The 18,323-nt window shown below is 39.1% G+C and overlaps 4 protein-coding genes across 5 annotated transcripts; 1 reads left to right on the top strand and 3 right to left on the bottom strand.

Moving 5' to 3' along the window:
- Nucleotides 1-1,256: 1,256 nt before the first annotated feature.
- On the top strand, nt 1,257-3,730 carry LOC104707076 (protein CANDIDATE G PROTEIN-COUPLED RECEPTOR 8-like). Its single transcript, XM_087480935.1, has 6 exons — nt 1,257-1,627; nt 2,461-2,652; nt 2,818-2,980; nt 3,088-3,190; nt 3,274-3,355; nt 3,438-3,730. The coding sequence occupies exons 1-6, from the start codon at nt 1,352-1,354 to the stop codon at nt 3,513-3,515; spliced, it is 894 nt and encodes a 297-aa protein (XP_087337061.1). The 5' UTR covers nt 1,257-1,351; the 3' UTR covers nt 3,516-3,730.
- LOC147929656 (acyl carrier protein 5, chloroplastic-like) lies at nt 3,667-4,727 on the bottom strand. Its single transcript, XM_087480934.1, has 4 exons — nt 4,571-4,727; nt 4,251-4,376; nt 4,043-4,165; nt 3,667-3,962 (listed from the first exon to the last, which is right to left on the bottom strand). Exons 1-4 carry the CDS (start codon nt 4,616-4,618, stop codon nt 3,834-3,836), a joined length of 426 nt encoding a protein of 141 aa, XP_087337060.1. The 5' UTR covers nt 4,619-4,727; the 3' UTR covers nt 3,667-3,833.
- Nucleotides 4,728-5,666: 939 nt separating this feature from the next.
- LOC147929657 (sodium/hydrogen exchanger 1-like) lies at nt 5,667-9,983 on the bottom strand. Of its 2 annotated transcripts, none has more exons than XM_087480931.1 (14): nt 9,508-9,983; nt 8,775-9,059; nt 8,575-8,693; nt 8,094-8,191; nt 7,919-7,978; nt 7,786-7,832; nt 7,496-7,690; nt 7,360-7,406; nt 7,203-7,269; nt 6,998-7,098; nt 6,653-6,893; nt 6,495-6,557; nt 6,326-6,409; nt 5,667-6,235 (listed from the first exon to the last, which is right to left on the bottom strand). In XM_087480931.1, the coding sequence occupies exons 2-14, from the start codon at nt 8,940-8,942 to the stop codon at nt 5,906-5,908; spliced, it is 1,620 nt and encodes a 539-aa protein (XP_087337057.1). In that variant the 5' UTR covers nt 8,943-9,059; nt 9,508-9,983; the 3' UTR covers nt 5,667-5,905. The 2 variants fall into 2 exon arrangements, with proteins under 2 accessions (XP_087337057.1, XP_087337058.1); XM_087480932.1 differs by having other exon boundaries at nt 8,775-9,064; nt 9,508-9,969.
- On the bottom strand, nt 8,997-11,264 carry LOC147929658 (uncharacterized). Its single transcript, XM_087480681.1, has 3 exons — nt 10,507-11,264; nt 9,508-9,560; nt 8,997-9,064 (listed from the first exon to the last, which is right to left on the bottom strand). Exons 1-3 carry the CDS (start codon nt 11,262-11,264, stop codon nt 8,997-8,999), a joined length of 879 nt encoding a protein of 292 aa, XP_087336807.1.
- Between the last annotated feature and the right edge of the window lie 7,059 nt (nt 11,265-18,323).

The raw sequence follows: 18,323 nt of genomic DNA on the forward strand, positions 1-18,323 counted from the left end.
AGAGAAGAATAGAAGGTGTTGAATCAAGAACTCTGTAGTTAGATATATCATAAGATGTATCAAACGTCTGAAGCAGTTCTTGTACTAGTTTCGACGTTAATACAGGAAATAGTACAAGAAGCTGAATTAAAAAGTTTGAGTACATAAGCTTAAGACCGACTTGGACAATCCAAGTGGCGGCTGCTGAACTGGATGAACATCTTGAATGGAAGATTCATGATGGGATCATGGGGAGAAACTTTCCTATTTGTTGTATAATAGGAAAATTACCAACCCTAGGGGTTGTACAATTGCTAATCTTCCAATTCATATTTGTTGTATAATAGGAAAGTTGACAATCCTAGGGGTTGTGCAATTGATATAAATACCAAGTGGGCGCTTCATGAAGACTTGCATGTTTTAAGGTAGTTTCGAGAAATGCACACAAGATGTGTGGTGTCGCCTCATCAATAGGATATAGAGATCTTTTGATGGTTTATTCATTTAGACAAGAATGATAAGCATAGTAGTGCTTGTATCATATGCAGTTGTAATTGCTTTCTTGTTCTAGTGGATTTGTTCTGGACTAGGTCCTAGAGATGTAGGAAAAACCGAACCCCGTTAACAAAGTTCTTTTGCTATTTACTTTATACTCATACAAAGTCGAAATCAATCATACACGTACTTAAACATATAGACTTAGCCACAAATATGCATTTTCAATATTAATTCACTTTTGTATATCCAAGTTTTGGTTTTATTGGTTCTTTGTTTTATTTCTCTAATCAAAAGACCTTTTAGAAATGTACGCTTGTTATATATATACTTAAAACATGTTTTGTGGACTAGTCATTGCGTGGTTAGAGCATATTCTTATGCTGTGTTCTTTTGCTGTTCTATATTGCGATGTTGTCACAAGTAGAGGTCACGGTTTTTCGATCTTGGTTCGAAGCATTCATTGATAAGTTAGTAAACCCATCTACGGTAGCTACCTTGTATAAATTGGCTACTTAACTCAGTAACACTGTGACTATAGACTATAGTTATAAGTTCAGATTTAATTCTGAGATTTCTAATAACTTCAATTTGCGGGAGTGAACTGTGGAGGGTCTATTTGATCAAATTATTTAGTTAGTGGCTTCTTCAAGATGTTCTTAAAAGAATTTCGTATTATATTTCCCTCCCTAGTACATTACTTTAATTACACTAAGACTCAATAACTATCTTATATTTACTAATTTCAACCTCAATGTTTGGTTTTGGTCAGAAATCATTTATTAGGTACCCAAATTTCCAAATCCAGTTTCGCTCTCTCTCTCTCTCTCTCTCTCTCTCTCTCTCTCTCTCTCTCTGTTCTCTAACCATTGATGAAATGAGAGTTCTTGAGGAAATTGCAGAGTCACCATTTCTGATTTCAAGGCTAAACCTTAATTCGACGGCCAGTGGATATGGATGGGTCGATAAGTGCCATGGTTTCCTACATAACACGGTTCTCGTTGCGGCTTCTCTCTTCTTTGTCGCTTACTTAGCTTACGAGGCGAAGAAGAGCCTGTCTAAGCTTTCGAATCGGAGATCTTATATCATGATCGCTTATTATGGGTGTCTTTGGCTTGTTACCTTGCTCAATCTTGTTTGGTGCTGTCTCCAGGTTTGTTTGATTTTATAAAGATCGCTACTTTGATTGCATGAGTGAGATTATTATGACTATTTTAGGCTCTGGGAAACTCAAAACTGAAGAATCTGTTAGAAAGATTAGAACTTTTGATTGAATCATGAGTATATTTAAGACTATTTCTTCTCTCTGAATCTCAAATTAGAAACTTTAAGACTAGTAATTTGGGAGGGATACATGTGTTTGGATCCAAGTAAGATGTGTTTTATTAGGAAGATCATAACTGTAACCCCTGCTGTGTATGGAAATGGGTAAATGTTCCTTGTCTCCATTTAGTTTCTTGATTTCGATTCAGTTATCCGAGTAATGAAAGAATCTTTCAGAAAGATCAGAACTTTGATTTAGGCACATGGAAACTCAGATTCCGAATAATCTTTTAGAAATATCAAAACTTTGATTGAATAATGAGTATATGAAGATTATTTTAAGTTCTGTGAAACTTACATTACTAAGATTTTTTTCAGAAATATCAGAGCTTAGTATGTAGTCATTAGATTGCTTTTCGAGGGTTTCTTGATAGGTTATTGCCTAATGAAAGAATCTTTCACAAAAATTACAACTTTGATGGAATGAATGAGGATATTAAGACTAATCTAGGCTCTGTGAAACTCAAATTAGAAATCTTTTGGTCATAAGTTAAGAATGAAATCATAATGGTATGTAGTGTTTCTGGATTGGTATGAGATGTGTTTTGTTAAGAAGATCCTAACTGCAATATGCTGTTCATGAAAATAAGCTAATGATCCTTGTATCCGTTAACTATTCCAAGTTTAGCTTATCATGTTTCATGTAATTTTTGTGTGCTACAGGGTTGGGAATGTACTCCTGGGAAAGAAGTTGTTTGGAATCTGTTAACTTTGGTCACAACATCTGGAATGTTGTTTCTGGAAGTAAGCCTAGTGGCTTTTCTCTTCCAAGGAAACTATGCGAGTGGTTCAGAAGCATTGACGAGAACTTTCCTTATCTCGGGGTTTGTTATTGCTCTTGATTTGCTTTTCAAGGTATCAATCTTCTTCGTAACTACTACACATCTCAATTTTGTCTACTCTACCCTCTGAACAAATCTTAGATATGGTTAAATGACAAGTTTAGGATCTTTCAATTGGTTTTGCCAAACTTTCTGATATAAGTTTAGGCCTTACCATTACTTTTCGCCTTATATTCAGGCAATTTTCCTCTTTGGATTTGGTGTGCCATTGTTCATTGACAACAATGAAAATGGAAATACGTTCAAATGGGGATTATGGATCATTCATAAGCTTCTACTCACTGGCGTTTATGGGATGATCTTCTTGATGTACAACTCTAGGTGGAGAGAAAAATTGCCCGGTAAGTTGATCAGAAGCTTCTATATTCCTTATAGTCGCACTAGCCCATTATATTGTTCACTGGTTTCCTTCTATTTCTTATCATTCATATCTTAATGTTTTTAACAGCAAGGCCTGCATTTTTCAAGTACATAGCCATCATGTTTGCCTTATACGGACTTTACCTAGTTGCATCTGTGTTTACTGCAAACGGCCCACATTTTGGATTCTGGTAACTCTATCTGAAACCATCCCAACAGAGAATATTGTCATATATTTATCTTTTATCTGCCTTTTAACTCGAAATCCTTACAGGTTGTATGGGATCATGAGTGTTTCCTACCACGCTTTATACCTTCCTCTTCTTTACTTTACTTTTCTCGCAGACTTTTTCCAGGTAAAAGTCCTCATCATTCATCTTCTCTCGCTCAGTCGCTTTCCATTTCTTTTCCCTCTAAGATGCAATTGGCTCTGTGCAGGAAGAAGATCTGAACTTGGAGAATGTATACTACTCAGAGATGAAGGACGCTGGATTCTTCGATTCTGATTGGGAATAGAACATCTTCTGAATCTGTATATACACGTTGGGTAGGATCTCATAGGAGTCATGGCCGCTTGTTCGGGCTTTGGGTTACATTTTAGGGTTTAGTCTTGTGTGTGTCTGTCTGTACTTGTCCCTCATGTTTCCTACTCTTTTATAAATCTAAGTTTCTTGTGAACCTCTCTGTTCCTTCAACTGATAATCTAAAAGAAAGTATTGTAGTAGTCAAAAGATTGACACAACTAACCACTAGGGCAGAGACATACAACAAAGCATTGACACAATTGAGGAAAAGACTAAAAACAAAAGACAAAGCCGTTGGTTGTTTCCTTAATTAAGCGGTCTTCTCTTGGACGAGTTCTTCAATGAGTTCAGCAGCCTGTTGGACTGTTGCAATCTCCTTTGCTCTTTCTTCCGCCATTGTTATCCCAAACTCTTCCTCCAAACCCATCACTATCTCAACCTGCAAACAGATCACAGTTTGTTTGATGGATGGCCATTAATGAGTTTTTGAGACCAAAGAAACAATTGGTGGATACATACTGTGTCGAGAGAATCAGCTCCGAGTTCGGTAAATTTGGTTCCTGCAGTGACTTTTTGATCATCGGTGAGCGACAATTGCTTCTTCACAATCTCAGACACTTTCTCCACTGTCTCTTGCTTGGCCTTGAAGTACATAGAAACCCCTTTTAGTCTTTGGAACGCAAACATCAAAGAAGCTCAATGAAAAGTGAAATTTAAATCAACGTACTGCACAAGATACTTGGAGGCGAGCAGGCAGCGAACGTCTTCGTAGGCTAAAGGAGAGATTATTATTAGTCTTTCCATTGTTGAAAATCGAAACCTGTTTCTGAAGACTGAACCTTGTTCTTGTAGCCTGTTTTTCACCATGCATATCAACAAACGACAAAGATTTCGATGAGAAGAGCTTTCTACAACCATAGTTACGGACTTTTTTGCATTACAAATGGTCAAATGCCAAAGAATAAAGTTTCTTTAAAAATGTTTATGATCGATAGTAACGAGGAAACTATTGTATCGTTAGCACAAAGAAGAAGAGGAACTATGTACCGGGACACGAGCTTGCATGGAGATTGAGGAACAGAGAGTTGTCGCCATTATCGATCTGATGGAGAAAGATGGCGGATTGTTCAAGGAGCGTGACTTACGATTTGTAGTTGATATGGCAAAATGTGACTTGTTCTGTATTTATAGCATAAGGTGGTCCGGCTTAAACGATTCAATGACTGGGGACAACATATTTGGGTTATTGTAGGGCTCATTCGTAGATTACATGAAAGCCCAACTAAAATATTCTCAGCGTTTTGTTCCGTAGTTGGACTTGGAGTTATATTATTTGCAACCGGTGTTTTTTCTGTTATTATTATTTTTTTTTTGGGAATTTTCTAAGCAAAATAATTACTTTATTTTACAAGTTTATTATCTATATACAAAATAAATATATTCTATATGTCATTAGCGCGACTGAGATCAAATATATCATTCCACAGAAGGGTTCAAAGTTATAATTTGAGAAGCGCAAATCAAAAAATTAATGTCAATGGAGCATTTTACAATGTCATATTTTGCAATTGTTAGTAGAGATTTCATCTCATAGTAACATGTTTCTTATTGCTTACGTTCTTTGTCAATATTAGACTTAGACTAGGGATGCTTTTGTTTTTTATGTTTTCCAAACATTCATGTAGGGCACTATTGATAGTTTCAACTTGTTTAGAATGTGTCTAGTAGGGATTACGACACTTTATGCATTTCAGGAACATTACAGTCAGTATTTCAGCAATAAATATTATGGTCTTGTAAATAATCAACTGTGTTGCGAGAGTTTAAGAAAGTAATATTGAAATCGTTCGAACGATGATCTTTGCAACGAAAAACAAAATTGTAATCGCTGATCAGTATGAGTATGAAGAAAACAAAAGTGAGTTTAGAACGTTTACACAAACTTACTGAAACAAAGAGTGAGTTTGCCGGGGGAAAATCAAAGTTAGCTTTTCTTGTTTACATTTTTCTTTGATAAATTTTTAAACAAATTGTGGAATATGTTTAAGATTGTGACGAGTAAAACAACAATACAGAAAGCATTTTGTTTATTCTTCCTGTTCAACCCGGCAGTACGAATCAGATCCGGTCAAGTTCGAAGCAATAACCAAAATCAAAACATAAAGAAATGTATAGTTTTGTTACAACAAAACAAATATATGAATATACATACATCACTCAGACCTTCCCAAAGTTTTTTGCTTTTTGCTTTCAAAACGTAGGACAAATTTCTGTCCTCACAAACAATATTACAAATGGATAATTACACAAAAGCATAATTTTAATCACCCTTTTCTACCAAAAAAAAAATAATAATAAAGCTTTTTCTTCCACATTTTTTCCTCATGCCTTGCTGAGCTCAGGACGGTCTCTCTCAGTTGGAGAACCAGGGACGAAAGGGACAAAGCCACGACCTCCAAAGACGGGTCGCATGAAGGAGTCATCAAACTGTCTCCAGTAGTAATGCACGGTTCGAGTGGGCCGTGTCAAGAAACCACGTATACTGTCAGGCCGAGGCACATTGTGGTTCCCTGAAGGCTCAATGAACGAGTCTTGGTCCAGCAAAGGGATATGGATGGATTTTGGGGTGTTTTCATCAGATAACATGCTCGTTGTGGCGCTCTGGTGCGGCAATAGGTAGCTTATGAGCGGTTTCGTCAGCATACCAAACACCTGAAAAAAACAGGTTGAAAAGAATCTCGTAACCAAATATCCAAATCTAACTTGTTATGTAACCAATTTGAATATCCGGAGATTTCTTACCACTGTGCTAAAAAGACAGACAGTTATAGTACTGGTGATCATGATTGCATTTCCTCGTACCTCTGTGTGTCCAGCCCTTGTAAACTGCAACCGTTACAAGTGTTAAATAATGATTCGTGTTATTCAAAGCTTCATATAGAGTAAATAAAAGATTTTCTTATGATGATACCTTATTGTAAGCAAGAGCCATTGATACAGCACCTCTCATGAGACCAGACCACCAAATCACAATCTGGATGATGGTTGGAAAAAGACAAATATAACAGGTTTTAGATATCCGGAAGAGCTATTGAATCTATTATTAGTACCAAGTGGAGTGATACATACCTGCATGTTAAAGTTGATTTTCTCGTTTTGGTTCTTCTTGGCTAGGTTAGATAGAAACGATAACGGAAAGATAAATGCTGCTCTTCCAACCATGATAAGGCCCATTAGAATTGAGCTCACTGCGATTGATGTTCCCGGGGTGTCACTCACGGATCTCCACTTGTCAATGTCCAAGGCATCCATTCCAACATACAAGAAAATAAATGTCTCCGCAAGAAAAGACAAAGTTGCAAAGGTATGCCTGTGTCATCGGAAAAAATCATATGATAAGCATTGGGGAGGTACAAAGTGTTTTTGAACTAAGTTAATCTCAGTAAAAAGGTGGAGAAACTGGATTTTGCATACTTGGTTGTGATTCTAGAGCTCTCGGTTACGTTGTGCCATGTGTAATGGGACATCACAATACCACAGAAAAACACAGTGAGGATACCGCTCAACTCAAAAAGCTGCAAGCCAAATAATATAACATCAATATATTTTGTGTGTGAATGCAATTGAATGTATTCGTGTTAAACCTCAAGTGGGTAGGTATAAGACTGTAAAGACTAACCTCAGCAAGCATATAAGAAAGATACGCCATAAGCATCATGAGGGCAACCTCTCGGTCAGTTGAGTGCCTAAGACAAGAAATGTGGGGAGATATACATTAAACCAAACACGAAAAAAACTTGCAGAAAGCAGTCACATATATGACGCAAAATATGTACCTTCCAAAATAAAGCTTTTTAATGACATACGCACTTATCAGACCGGTCTGCAAGATAATGAAAAATATTTTAGATGGTGGTGAACACAAGTGCAAGGTACGAAAAATAGAGGCAGAGAAGAAAACAATGGACTTACTGCAGCACCAAGCAAGGTACTGAGGAGAAACAAATACAAGAAGTTTCCAAAAAGATGAAAAGCAGCTTCATGGTTAAGATGGGTGAGGTCAAAGCTCTGAATTGCGTTGAAGACCACAACTGATGTGGCATCATTCACAACACCCTCTCCGAATACAAGACTGTAAAGCAGAGGTGTCTCATCTTGATTCAGAACCTATATCACAACACCAGAAAAACAAAAAAAACTTTTGGTTCACTATGTTTCTGAGTTTGTAAACACTCTCAATAAATTTGGAGAAATCACATTACCTGCAGCGTACACACAGAATCTGTCGCGGCAAATATGGCACCAATAGCTGAGAATCAAACACCAAACAAAAAAATCAAGTCTCCCTGGAAAGAAAGAAAGCCAATAAAGCAAAGCTCTTAGTTCAGGCATTACCAAGAATATCACCCAAGTCAAAGGTTCCAATGTCCAACTTCTTAAAGAACTGCGTTACACCTGTGTTTCAAGCATCACCACCAGATAATCAGTAAGATATACAAAACTATCTGAACCAAATCCAAAAGCAGCCTTCAGCGGTGTTTCAGCTAACATGAATGGTAAGTAAGGTTACCTAGAGATATGATCGTACAAGAAATAATAGTCCCAACAGCACCGAAAAGCATAATAGTCACGAAATTGCGAAAAAACTGCTTCTTTTTTACTTGAAACCTGAAAAGTAGACAAAAAGAACAAACAAAATTATCAATCTGAGAAAGCATGAAGATGAACAGAGTAAATCCATGACTAAGACAAAGCCAGGACCACTTTTAGTTGCACGTGGATAAATCTAACTACTACAAAGAGGAAAAAAAAAGACATCATGCCCTCCTTACTTATTACAATCACAAGTACTAGAAAAAGGTTGATGTATGACAGTTATATTTATAGAAGCAGAGAAATAAACACATCTGTAAAGCTTTCTCCTAACTTTGTCATCTAGAAATCACATAATACATGTTTTGGGTAACTAACTTTGGTAGGTAAAACCCGTGGTACTAAAACGTATCAGAACGTCCTGTACAAAAAGATTTATGTAAGAAATGATGACTGACCCTGCATTGAATATAATGGGTGGCAAAAGATATATGAAGAAGAGATCTTCACTGAAGACGAGCAGATGTGAGCTTTTTCCTTTACTAATCAACAAAATGGAAACACCAGTGCCAAGTCCCTGGAAACCACATTTTCTCAAAATGAAGATGATTGATTCCGTAGTCTATTCTACTGGAGATAATTCAAAGTGGAAACTTACAATCAATAAGGCGGTGATGGATTCGTTCATCCATCGGTTCTCTTCTAAAAGATGACCAAGAACAATACAAGCACAAAGAAGTGCAACAAAGAGATTCAACGCAACCACAGAGGCGTGATCAGATGTAGTCAATTTAGACGCTAGTGAATCGAGATGTGATGCCAACATTGTTTATCTTCTAGATCCACCCAGATTCGATCAAGTACAAAAACTAGTCAGATTTTATGGATCAGCAAAATCGGAAAATCTCTTTTTATCTTTCCGTGCTGTCCATTCAAACCAATCCTGTACTAACATCACCAAAACAAAAATCTTAATAAATCTCTACATGAAAAAGTTGCAGTAACAAAAGATATAAAACAGAGCTGAGACTAAACAGTGAAGCTGTGTATGACTTAGCCATAACATAAAAACATTATTAAAACACACACAAAGGGTTTTAAAAAGTGAATCCAAATCTGAGACTTTTGAGACACACACACACACACAAAAAAAAAAAAATAGAAAAAGCACAAATCCCAAAAGGCTAAATATTAGTAGTATAAACGAGAGAACAACATAAACCAAATTGTCAAAATTTCCCATTTTTGGTAATACCCAAATCTTATAAGCACAACGGGACATGAATTAGGTCGAACTTTAAAAAAACCCAGATTTTAAAATTTCCCAACAACAACCAAAAAAAAAAAAAAAAACAGCTTTAACAAAAACGATAGATCTGAATTTGCTTTACCTTGAACAACAGCTTCTTCTTCTTCTTCTTCTTCTTCTGGGTAATCTAAGTATCTTCCAGGAAGATATAATTCTGATTTCAAAGAGATCAAAAATCGAAATTTCGAAGCTTCGAAAGCTAAAAACCTGAGAGAATCTTCTTCTTTTTTCTACGACGAAGACGAACGAAACAGAGACGAAAGAGAGAGAGAGAAAAAAAAAAAAAAAAAAAGGGAGGAAGTCGAGAAAATTACGGGACTGAGAAAATTTAAACGAATTCGAATTTTGCTGGAAATAGAGAGAGACGTGTACGGTCCCCTCTTTTTTTTAATAAAGAGAGACGAACGAACAAAGAAGAAGAAGAAGAAGAAGAAGATTTCAATTTCTAAGTAGAGAGAGAGAGACAAGATATTATTCTCTCTGTTTCTGTAATGAAAGTACAAATGGCTAATTTTACAGCCGTTAATTTACATTTACGATCTTCAATCTGAACAGTGTAATGTCTGAGGGGCTTTAACGTGGACTTTATCGCAGATGATTATAACCCTGACTGTAATTTTCGGCTGTTTATTTTTTATTTTACTTTTCAATTAGATCAATGATGTTGTTTTTCTGTTTTGTTTTTTATATTTCTAATTTTTTTTTTTTTTTGGTTTTTTTGGAAGATTAACAACTTTTTTTCGGATTATTTTTTTGGTCAACTGGAATTAATTATATTTCATATGGAAAAGTTACAAGAGTTACACACCCCATTGGAGAACTTAGCTGTTTTTGAAGACTAAACATACTTACGGCTACTCCTAAACTTCCAGTAAAGGTAGGCCTATACAAAAAAAAAAAGTTTACCAAAAAAGTCAAAGTCCACTTGATGAAGCCATGCAAGATGATTTGAGGCTACATAAGATTGCAACCTACAGTCATTTGTAACGCTCTGTGCTATTAGAAGAGCTCTTCCCCTGTTTGAGGTTGAATTTTCCAAAATAATTCTCCAAGACTTGATCGATTGCAAAGAAAAAAGGACCTCCATCCCTTGATATCTAAAAGATTGCCACGCTTTAGGTCTAGTAATGACATCAACGAGGAACTTTTCCTGTAGAGCAAAGACACTTTATTAACTTTGTAACTTCTCATGCTCTCTATAGCCCAGATGAGAGACACGAACTTAGCTTCTTTTTGGTCAGCTACTTTTGTGAAGCCCCTTATACTATGAAGCAGAACAACACCCTCATGATCTTTCAAGACCCAAGCAGCACTAGCCAGTTCATTTTTTTTGGAACACGAAGTTCCTATGTTACACTTTAACCAATCCTTAGGTGGGTGCAGCCACAACTTTTCTGCTTGACTGACCTCACCCCTGCAATTGTCTCCTCCAGTCACTTGCCTGTTGACTTTCGGCGTACTGGTATCTTCTTCGACTCTTTGAGCTTCTACCCACTCAAACCAATCATCTTTTGCTTTTCTTGCCGACTCAATAACAGAGAAACTTTCCCCTTCAAAAGCCACCTGATTCTTGTTCTTCCATAATCTCCACAAGACCCAAGGAAAGATTTTTCTTACCTCCTCATGCCAAGATTTGTTTTCCTGATTTGTAAGAAGGTAATGGAAGTTGGAGAAAATCGACCCATTATGGAACCCAAATTCCGGCGAAGGCACTCCTGCAACAGCCCAGGTTTGTCTCGCCATGGGACATATGAATAATATGTGGTTTATAGATTCACCTTCCCACCCACATATCTGACATTTTTCATTGATATGTAATCCCCGAGCATTTAGAGCCATTGCCACAGGAAGAGCTCCAGAAAAAATCTTCCATAGGAAAACATGACGTTTAGGATCAGTTTGTACCTTCCAGACTTGTGATTTCAGAGCATTTATGGATTGAAGTTGAAGTTGATTAGCTTGGATTCTGATGATAAAATTTTATTTATTTATATTTATTTATTTAGTAGTAATAAAAAAAAGACAAATAATTTTTTTTTATAGTAACATAGTAATATTTGATTGGGAAGCTAACCAATAAGCAGATTTGACTGTAAATTCCCCACTCTTATTGAAACGCCAAGAGAAAAAAATCCTCCTGATCAAGGACCGGTTTGATTTTGATGATTCTCTGAATGTCAGCCGGTAGAAAGAGATCATTGAGTTTTTGGGGATCCCAAGTTCGTCTTCTTTTATCAATCAGAACATACACTCTGAGATTGGGGTTGAAAAAGTTATTCTTTCTCCAAGGCGGTCTCAACTCTCCATCCTCAATCCAATTATCCATCCACAACCTAATGGTTTTTCTATTACCTATGTTTTTTGCTAAACCTTTGATTAGAAGATCCCTTCCATGTAAAATACTTATCCAAACAAAGGAAGGCCTTCTCCCCAGTTTAGCTTGTAGGAAGTCAGAGGTTGGGAAATATATACTCTTCATCACCTGGGCAAAAAGGCAATCAGGGTTTTGGAGGATCCTCCAGGCTTGTTTAGAGAGCAAAGCTTGACTGAAAGTTTCGATGTCTCTAAAGCCCATTCCTCCTTGGTCTTTTGGTAAACACAGTCTCTCCTAACTTTGCCAGTGAATTTTATTTGCATGTTCCACATTGTTCCATCAGAAATCTGCCATCACACTCGCAAGGTTTGCCCATGTAGTTTTAGGTAATCTGAAGCAAGTCATGACAATTTTTTTTGGGTTATTTATTTTTTTTTTAAATTTAATGTTAAATTATATTAAAAAAAATATATGTTTTTATAACTTGTGCAGCAATACTTTTAGAATGCAAATAGCTGAAAAAAAAATTAAATCACATCCTAATAACGAACATGAAACCACATCTGAAAAGTTTCATCATATCGCCTTAAAGCTGATCTCTTACTTGCCAGTCGATCCATTCAACAATATTTGTTGCAGTCTTCAGTGTCTCACCATGTTGTTGGATATTTCTTTCCCGTCAAATCGTATAAATAACCGCTTGAAAGACATATCGGATAAATAATCCCTCTACCAGTGGAAGATGTAGATTTGATAGATAAGCAAGAAGAAAAGACTAATCAGTTGTATACCGTGTTATTAGCAGCCCTGAGCAAGAGCCGACCACACTGATGAGACAAAATGACAAGAGAAGAAAAGATGATCTCGAGTTTCCATGATGAGTTGACATAGCACACTAATGCCCGCAGACCCCCCGGTTCCACGCAACCATACGAGCACCCTTCTAGAGGCCATCAAGAGCCGCCAACCACACACAGAAAGCAAACTTTGGGGTAGCATGACCAAACCAAACTCCCTTGTGCCATGCCACCGTACTATACATTGTGCGAATGTGATTCTAAGTATCTCGAGTTGAAAACTTAGGGCGGAAAACATCATTCTTACCTTTCCAGAGCACTTTATCACTCGTTGTTGGCGCTGTTGCAAGTGAAAATGCAATGCATCCTCTATCACATTAAGATTATCTGCACGGTGCCTTCAACGTTGACGGTGAGCCCAGCCTTCGCCACAGAACTCTGCCAAGCTATCCCCAAATCAAGAACACTGCTACCACCAACCATATCAAACCAGAAAAATGCTTGCTCCCCATTTCCCATTTCCCTCTTACAAAACGTTTTAGCTAAATCTTGATACTTAAGAAGTTTAATTCAAATCCAAGAACTCTGAGTAGTGGAGCTCTTCACCGATTAGAATGAAACTTGTTTCAACAAATTCGTGTGAACTCTTTTCACCCATAAAGAGTCACCATGAGAAACCAACCACCAGATCAATTTCAAACAACAAACTATGTTCGCCTCCTGAAGTGACCGCAACCCAAGCCCTCCCTCTGTTTTTTGTTTACAAACAGCCTCCCAAGCAACCTTGTTTTTCCAAGTGTTCATCTCTTTCCTCAACCAGAGAAAAGGAGAACACATAGAGTTAATCCCATCAAGACATTCTGTAGGCAAACGATAAGCAGCCATCCAAAAGTTACAAATACTCCAAAGTACAGAAGAGATCAAATTAAAACGACCGGCAAACGAGAGATAGCGAGCCGTCCATGACCTAATCATCTTCTGAATCTGCTCCAATAACGATGAACAGTCTGCATTTGTTAGACATTTAGTGACTAACGGGAGCTCCAAATAGCGAATTGGCAAAGAACCAACCTCAAAAGGGAAATTAGCAGAGTCCAAGCGTTGAGCAACACCCCCCCCCCCCCCCCCCCGACAAATAAAGTGTAGATTCTCCATACTAATCGTTAGACCAGAAATCGTTCGAACTGCTTAAGTACCGCTATGATCCCCTCAATTGACTATAGTTTCCCATTAGAGAGAATCACTAAATCATCCTCAACAGCCTCAACAGCACCAAAACTATGTCCCCAAACAACAGCAACAGGTGTTCCAGCCCCAGTTGTGTCCCCCACCAGGGTTTCAGACTAACCAAGGCCAGGAACAAGACCTTAGAGCCATGGTACAACAGCTGTTGATTGGTCAAACACAAGGGAAGATAGAGGAAGCCAAACAGTTTGCTGAGCTACACCAAAGGCTCACATCTCAATACAATGATCTGAATATGAAGTTTGAGGGTCTGAATTCCAGAGTTAAGTACATGGAGAGTAACATAGCCTCTTCTTCAGCTCCAAAACCCAACCAACTCCCTGGAAAAGCTGTCCAAAATCCAAGGGAGTTCACAGCCAAAGCCATTCAAGTTCATGAGGAAGAAGCCACTGAGGACAGTGCAGTTCAAGTTTGGGGGAATTCATTAGTTACTGAAGCCCCAAGTGATGTTTGTAACAATCAATTGGAGCTCACACCTGAGCTCGACCATGGACTCAAGCAGCCACTCGATCGAGTGCGTGCTCTAGTGGTCGATCGAGCTGGACAGTCCGAGGCTGACAAACCTGCCAAGTACATTCCTCCTGCCTACAAGCCTCCTCTTCCATTCCCAGGACGTTTCAAAGCACAAAAGATTAAGGAGCTTAGGGAAATCATTGAGAGAAAGGAGATGATGGCTAAGCAACAAGAGGAAGAGAAGGCTTTGAAGGAAGTGGTTGTGATTGAAGAAGCTGTGGTTGAGGAAGTGTTGGCCATACAAGAGATCACCATTGCTTACCAAGAAGAAGAGAGAGGACCTGCCTTGGAACAGTATGATCCATATCCTCTCTACAAAGACTTTTTGCTTGATTTGTCAAAAAAGAAGGCTGAAGCTCAAGATGAGAAGGATCTTGAGAACCTTGGAGGAGTGATCATTCCAATAAAGCTTAAGGATCCAGGGCCATTCTACTTGCCTTGCACAATCAGTTACCTCCACTACAATCAATGCCTTTGTGATTTGGGAGCTTCAACAAGTGTCATGCCATATTCCATAGCTCAAAAGCTTGGGAGAACTGACTTCAAATCTACTAAACTCCATGTGTGCCTAGCTGATGGGACAAATAGAGAGGTAGTTGGGAGGTTAGAGAATGTCCCAATCAAGATAGGAAGAGCAAGGATCCACACTGACTTTGTGGTGATAGAGATGGACAAGGAGCCTGAAGATCCAATCTTACTAGGGAGGCCATTCTTAGCTACTGTTGGAGCAGTTATTGATGTCAAGGAAGGTCTTGTGACCTTGAACATTGCTGAAGATGTAGTTATGAAGTTCAATATCTACAATCCAACCAACCTTCCCACCATTGATGACCAACCTTTTACTATCAAGGACAAAGGTGGTCAAGAAGGGTTAAGTGATAAGGCAACTCCAAAAGCTGAGCTCCCACTTCAAGAGGATTCTGTGGAAAAGCTTAAGAGGTCAGTTCAAGAGTTGACTAGTATGGTTGAGGATCTTCAAGTAAAGCTGAACAAGAGGTCTTTGAGGAAAGCAAGACCAAGGCTCAAAATCAAGAAGAAATATGGTTTGTGTGCTAAGGGTGAGGTGATCAAGGATCAACTTCACAGTGACCAAGAGGTTCCAGGGAGGATTTCATCACCTCCTTGGTATCTAGATCAAGTCTAAGAAGGAAATCAAAGTCAAGCTTAGTGACTTTAAACAAGCTCACTATGGAGGAAGTCCCTAAGGTATCCTTTGTAAATATGGTTTAATTTGTTAGTAGTTTTGATGTGTTTTCTTTTATGTTTTTGTTGGACAGGTTTTTTATTAAGAATGTAGTTGGGTAAGAAGAGATTTGGACTTGGGCAAGGAGGTTCGCAAGCCCACTCGACCAGGCCACGAGAGGTACTCAATCGAGCTGGGTAAGGATTAAGGCCCATTTGGTTTCCAAAGCTTCTAGAACAATCGAGTGGAGGGAGAAAAGGAAGAAAAATTTTGAAATTTCAAATTGGTCAAGGAGCTCGGCCACGTGCTGGTCGAGTGTGGGGTCGAGTGGTAGCCAAAAAAGCAGGTCAAAGATTCCCATTTCAAATTTGAATGGTATGGACGCTCCACCCTTGTCTCCTTGTCCCCTTAGCTTCTTTATATACTCCTAGCACGAGATCATACCTCTCACACTCTCTCATTTGCTCAAAATATCTAATTTCAAGCTTTAAAGTCTCTCTCAAGTTCATCTTTTGCTCAAAGCTTAGTTCTTTCTAGTTTTTGGGTCACTAACCTATTAACTTTAAGCTTTGAGTTTATTCCTCTCAGTTTTTGTTCAAAAATGTCTTCCAAGATCACTAAGAAGTCCAAGCAAGCAGCTGCAATCTCTAAGGGTCGTCATGATGTTAATTTAGAATCAAGAGAGGATGCTGGAAGGTCCACTCGACGTCCCACCCGAGCATGCACACGACCGAGTGGCCGTCCGAGTGACCGACCGAGCCAGCGTGCGAGTTCCAGAAACCCAGCTGTTGAGGAAGATCCTGAGAGAACTGAATCAGAGGAGGAAAGGGAGCCAACACTCAGTGAGTTTATGAGGAGAGCAAGGGCCAAAGGAAAGAGGCCAGCTGTTGAGGTTGAACAAGAGGGGAGTGAAAGTGAGAGTGAGGAAGAAGAAAGTGAGGAAGAAGAACTAATGGATGATGGAGAAGCTGAGTCTTGTGGATTGTCAAAGAAGCAACTTTATGATGCTTTCATGAGGATGGAGTTCTTGGGAACCAGATATCCACATAAGGAGACCATGGAGAAGCTTGCCATTGATGAAGATGTGGAGTGTCTCTTTGAGAAGAGCAGTCTTACCAAGTTCATGGGCTTTGTATGGAGGGGTATAGAGAGGAAAGCTGTGAGTTCCTAGCCACTGTCAAGCTGCACACATATGTGAGGAAGGATGCTGTAGTAGGAGCTGGTCACATTTCTTTCACAATCAAAGGGAAGAAGCATGAGCTCTCAATGAAGAAGCTGGCTGATGTGTTTGGTTTTGAGGTTGGGAGCAATAGGAGCTTGATGGTTCCAAGAGAAGAACTGTATGCTGTGTGGGAAACCATTGGGGATAACAAGCTCTACTCATCCTCCAACTCCAAGAGCTCAAGGATTAGGAGCCCAGTCTTGAGGTACTACCACAAAGCTCTTGCCAACACCTTCTTTGCTAGGAAGGAAACTGGAAACATCAATGAGGGAGAGCTAAAGATGATTGACTTGGCTCTCAATGGAGTTCTTCTTCAAGCAAGGAATGGAACCATCATCCTTGGTAGCACTGTGGAGACTGATCTTGCAATGGTGCTGATAGACCATATGATATATTTGAGAAGTTGGGTAGGCAAGCTTGAGAACAAGGGTTCAAGAGGAGCACTTACCATTGGAGGCATCATTACTCCAATTCTTCAAGCTGCTAACATTCCACTTAGAGGAGAAGGGGTCTCACCAAGATGGATTGATTCCAGCTACCTAACCTCTACACTCATCCTAGCCAAGGAGATGCATCAAGGAAACCATATCTTTAACTTTGAGCTGCCAACAGTTGGGAAGAAACAAGTGATCCTACCAAACAAAGAGCTCACTACCATTCAAGAAGGAGCCAACATTGATTTTTGGCCAGCTGATGAGTACTTATTTGATGGAGTAGTACAACCTAGAGTTGATTCAGTTGGAGATGTAGAGATGGGTGATGGAGAGGAGCAGTTCTACTTTGAGAACTATGAGCCCAATCCAAGGGATAGTAGAGGAGTGAGAGAGCATAACAAGAGGTTGACATTGCTGCAAAAGTGGAACAAATGGCATGGGAAGAGGTTTGACAAGCTCAAGAAGAAGGTGACCAACATGGCTAAGTCCATTAGAGGCCTGAAGAAGGAAGTTGCTGACTTGAAGAGTGGAAACTCTTCACCAACTCCATCAAGCCCTTTGAGGAGGAGTGGCTCAACTAGAGCACTTTCAAGAGTTGCAAACCCTGTGGAACCAGCTAGGGCTTCAATGTATGAGCCAAATCAGAGGAAGAGGAGCTCAAGTACCCGAGAACAACAGTTTTCGAGGCACTCGACCGGGTCACTCGAGCACCCACTCGACCGAGCACCTTGGAGCCACTCGACCGAGTTCCAGCCTAGACCACTATTTGGCTTCCCACCTCCAGCTGCTTATCCAGGCTATCCAGGTTACCCCCCATACCACCCCAATACTTTATGGATCCAGCACTATACCAGCAGTACCAGACTCAAGATATGGAAACTCGAGGTCCAGCTCGACCCCCCCCACTCGGACATGCACTCGACCGAGTCACGGTCGATTGGCATTGTCGAGCTGCCCCAATCACCTTCCTCCAGTCACCAGCAGGATCCCAGCTACACCTTTGATAGTATGCAGGAGGATGTGGACAGCTTCTTCTCCAATCCTTGAGGTAACATTATCACCTTACCATTGTATATACCATAGCATTTCATATGTTGTGTTTTGTTTTAAGTCTTGAATCCTCAAGCAAATTTCTTTCACACAAGGGACTGTGTGATTTAAGTTTGGGGGAGGGTTTGAGATAGCATTTG

The sequence above is a fragment of the Camelina sativa genome, chromosome 13 (genome assembly GCF_030686135.1).
Source record: "Camelina sativa cultivar CO46 ecotype springtype chromosome 13, ASM3068613v1".
NCBI lineage: Eukaryota > Viridiplantae > Streptophyta > Magnoliopsida > Brassicales > Brassicaceae > Camelina > Camelina sativa.